Source organism: Micropterus dolomieu, linkage group LG12 (assembly GCF_021292245.1).
Source record: "Micropterus dolomieu isolate WLL.071019.BEF.003 ecotype Adirondacks linkage group LG12, ASM2129224v1, whole genome shotgun sequence".
Taxonomy (NCBI): Eukaryota; Metazoa; Chordata; class Actinopteri; order Centrarchiformes; family Centrarchidae; genus Micropterus; species Micropterus dolomieu.
This window is the reverse complement of record NC_060161.1, coordinates 3,093,902-3,097,904: the sequence shown is the minus strand read 5'-3', so window position 1 is coordinate 3,097,904 and position 4,003 is coordinate 3,093,902. Positions and strand designations below refer to the sequence as shown.

General features: G+C 33.6%; 1 protein-coding gene across 1 annotated transcript in view; it reads left to right on the top strand.

Annotated features, from left to right (window-relative positions):
* The window catches only part of LOC123980674 (G-protein coupled receptor 4-like), a 6,216-nt gene that overhangs the window by 697 nt on the left and 1,516 nt on the right, over positions 1–4,003 (top strand). Inside the window, exon 2 of the mRNA XM_046065195.1 lies at positions 1,834–2,007. Within this exon, the coding sequence (XP_045921151.1) occupies positions 1,849–2,007 (159 nt within the window). The 5' untranslated portion in view covers positions 1,834–1,848. The remainder of the gene's footprint in view (positions 1–1,833; positions 2,008–4,003) is intronic.

Below are 4,003 nucleotides of genomic sequence, written 5' to 3'. Positions count from 1 at the left end.
GCTGACCCAAAATTATCGCTAGCATTATCTGATGTTCATAGTTTACCAGGAAATGACGACAGCTGAGATATGAAAAAGAGTTTTGTGTATTGTGACAATAAGATTATTAATAAAAAGTCTCCCTGAGGGAAAGATATGTGTCACCAACCATGTAAAAATGTTGTTGCAATAAATGTCAAGGAAGCAGAGAGCAAATTCTGTAAAATAAGAGAAAATGTGCAGATGGTTCAACAATTGGATTCATCAGACATACATCTCACATCAGCACGAAAGAATATACCTATGTATCATCAGGTAGCTGTTTGTTAAATATAATAAGCATAATTATTAATACAGTTTTAAATACAGATTTCTCACTAAGATAAAAAAAATAACTGGAAAGCACCAAAAAACATCAGCAGGTGTGACGGCATTGTGTCCAGTTAGCGTGAGCGGATCAGATGCACATTTCTTAGTCAAATAAATGTTGTGGAGTGTGACGTTAACATTTTCTTTGTTCTCGATTTCTGTGATGCATCATTTACATATTCATGCCACTCCTTTTTCTTAGAAGAGCAGGTGTAGTTCATCATCAACCTGCTGCATGTTATCACTTGTCATATTTGAGGTTCGGATGCAGAGGACAAAACATCGGGCACTGCTGTAGGAACTCATTCAGGTGGAGTCTTGCAGCTTTTTAAAGGTAAATATTGTAACTTTGTAGAGTGTATTAAATGGATAGATGAACATGCAAACTATAACTAGCAGACAGCTTTGGATTGCAGGTATACAGAATACTGCTGTTAAACCAATTATGTTTAATTTCACATGGGGTTTCTTTAAATCACTTCCCTTAAAACACTTGGCATGCAAGAAAAGAAAAGATTTGAAGGTATTTTACAATTATTATTATCATACTGTCATAGAATGTACAAAACAAACTTGGATAATACATATAAACATTATTATTTGTCTTTTTTTCTACAGTGTGTCAACTGAAAATAGCATAAATTTCCTCTTTGTTAGCATTTTCCATATAAAAGTTTGGTCTTTTTAAATCTCTCCATTTTCATTCACATATCATTTGAAAGCTTGTTTTCATAAAGCACAATGTTGGCATATATTCATATATCATATATCTATAACAGAAGTGTCCATGTGACAAACATCTTTTATGCCAAGTGTGTTTCTATTGTATTATTGTATTTTACAGCCATTTTCTTAAAATTACATGTTTCCTGTGCACTAGGTAATTTTAATTTAGATCATCATAATTCTACACACTCTTTCTTAGGTCTTAGGGCAAGACATTTACAGATTTTTTAAAAGATTATTATATTTTATGACCCAAAACTGAGAGGTTTGTAAAGTGATGTTTGCAATTTTCCAGGAGATGATAACTGAGATAGAGTTTTGTTTTTTATTGTTGATAAAAAGTCTCAGGGGAAAATATTTAAGTAACCCAAAACGGGTTACAGTCAGTTTTTCCTCAATCAATTAAAACATTTAAAATTCTATGTTTGAAGTTGTATGTAGTTAATTAGTGTTTTGGCGTCCATTTTATCACAAAAGATAAAATATGCAGATGGTTCAAGTGGATTAATCAGCACATAAAAATATTTGTTCACTAGAACTAATTTTCTTATGATTAAATAAATGTTAAATGTTCCAAATGTTGAGGAACGATGATAGAAACTGAAAAGACGGCAGTTTGTGATTTGATATGATTGTGGGTAAACTACAGGTACCCTGTGTTTGTGTGAACTTCTCACAGCTTTAGTGATGTCACTGAACAATGTTAGGTAGATATTAAAAAACCTGCTCCCTTTAATAACCTGATCTCTCAAACAACAGGTTATACTCTGAAGAATGGAAGGTTTCCACATTAACAGCACCTCACAGAACCAAAGCTGTAATCACTGCAACAACACCACCAAGCACGACAAAGTTGTATATGTGCTGACATGCATAATAATTGCTATCGGCCTTCCTTTGACCCTCATGGCCATCTATTCTCTTTACTGTATGGTATGTACATTATGACTGAGATGTATTTACGTTCTGTCTGTGTTGTATGTCTGTCCTACAGTCTGTCCGTCTGTAAAGTATCTTGATCTGGCTTGGGGGCTAGGTGTAAAGGGGCTGGGACACAGACATAAATTTAAATTAAAATGTACATGAAGCTGATTTTACATGTAGTTTACACGTGTGGCTCCAATATGACCCAGATAACCAGTGTCACACTCTTAATCTGAGAAAAATATTCTGCAACGTCATTAACAAATTAATTGTGCATTTTCTCGATAACCACAATGTTTTGCACAAATGTCAGATTAGATTTTTGCCAAGTTCCTGCCAAAGAGATTGTACATTTCCATACACACTTTATTGATCAAGAAATAAACATAAAAAAAAGAAAGGTCTATGCTTGTTTCGTTGATTTCAGAAACGCCTTCAAGTCCATCTGGCAAGAGAGCCTTTTCTGTAAGTTAAATCAAAACGACACTGGTTGGAAAATGTGATTTGATTAAGGACAGGTATACAAAAAGTAATGTGCTATACAGATTGAAGACAAACAAACAGCCTTCTTCTCACAGTCCAGTTCTCCTCAGTCTACATATGAATGAATTAGTGAACCAGTTACAAGGTTCCACGGCACCTGACCTCACCAATTTAAATCATGAATTTGAGAAATGTGACAAAACAATAATAATAATAATAATAATAATAATAATAATAATCCTTATTTGTAGAGCACTTTTCAAAAACAAGTTACAAAGTGCTTTAACAAGTGTAAAGACAATAATATCCAAGAGACAATAATACAAAAACAATACAAGATAAAAGCAAGAAAACATTGAAAAGACTAAAATACACGTTTAAGATAAATATAAAATTAGTAAAATACAATAAAATAAAAGGGATAAAATAAAGTCAAAATAATAATATAATCTTTCCACAGACAACCTGCATGTCCAAATAAAGATGGCAAACAATGCCTGTGGAGCAGAACACAGATTATACCCCCTCATTTAGAGAATGCAAAAGGAGCATTTTACACAACTCGTGACCCCCTGACATACCATCACATAGCCCTGCTTATAGCTAAAGCCAGAGAATAGTCCCCTCAGCCAGCTGGTCCTGAGACTCTGTCCAGACAACTTCAATGACCCTGCACACACAGCCTCAACACCACAACACCAACCCAATCAGACCAAACCAAAAGCCAAAATATTGGAAGGAAACAACAAAAACACAGAGTAAATTAAAATATATCTGACCATAAAAAGAGACCACAAAGATCTGACCACAATAAAAAGTCCTAAAGAAAAGTCTTGACTACGTGCAGACTCAGCCAACACACTGTGGCTATAGAGAAGGGGCAGATAGAGCTTGGTGGCTCCTGATAGGATCATTCCTTGTTGATAGAATGACTCATGTAGAAGCTAAATCCACACACACACACAAACTTTAACAGACACACACACATTCACTTACAACATAACACACTTTCATTCTTTCACAAATACACAGAGCAAAGTTTTTTTCTAATGTGATAAAAAATTAATACATTTTTTAACACACACACACACACTACTGTTTTATTTATTTGTTTTGATTTATTATTTTCATTTTCTAACATACTAACACACACACACTTGTTTTACTTATTTACTATTTTTAAATAATTATTTTTACTGAATTTTTATATTTTACATATATATATTTTTAATTATTATTTTATTTTGTATTAACAGAAATAGAAATTTTGCCATTTTATTTCCTTATCTAATGAAATGTATGAAATTAATTGTCCTTATAATTTATATGTAGCTTTGGCGATATTGTTGCTATATTCATGCCAATAAAGGGGGGAGGGGGGGAGAGAGAGAGAGAGAGAGAGAGAGAGAGAGAGAGAGAGAGAGAGAGAGACACTAGGAAGGAGTGAGATATGGAGAGGCAGAACATAGTCAGATAGAGAGAGATGAAAAAAAGGCTGTTAAACAGCAGTGCATTGTAGTTT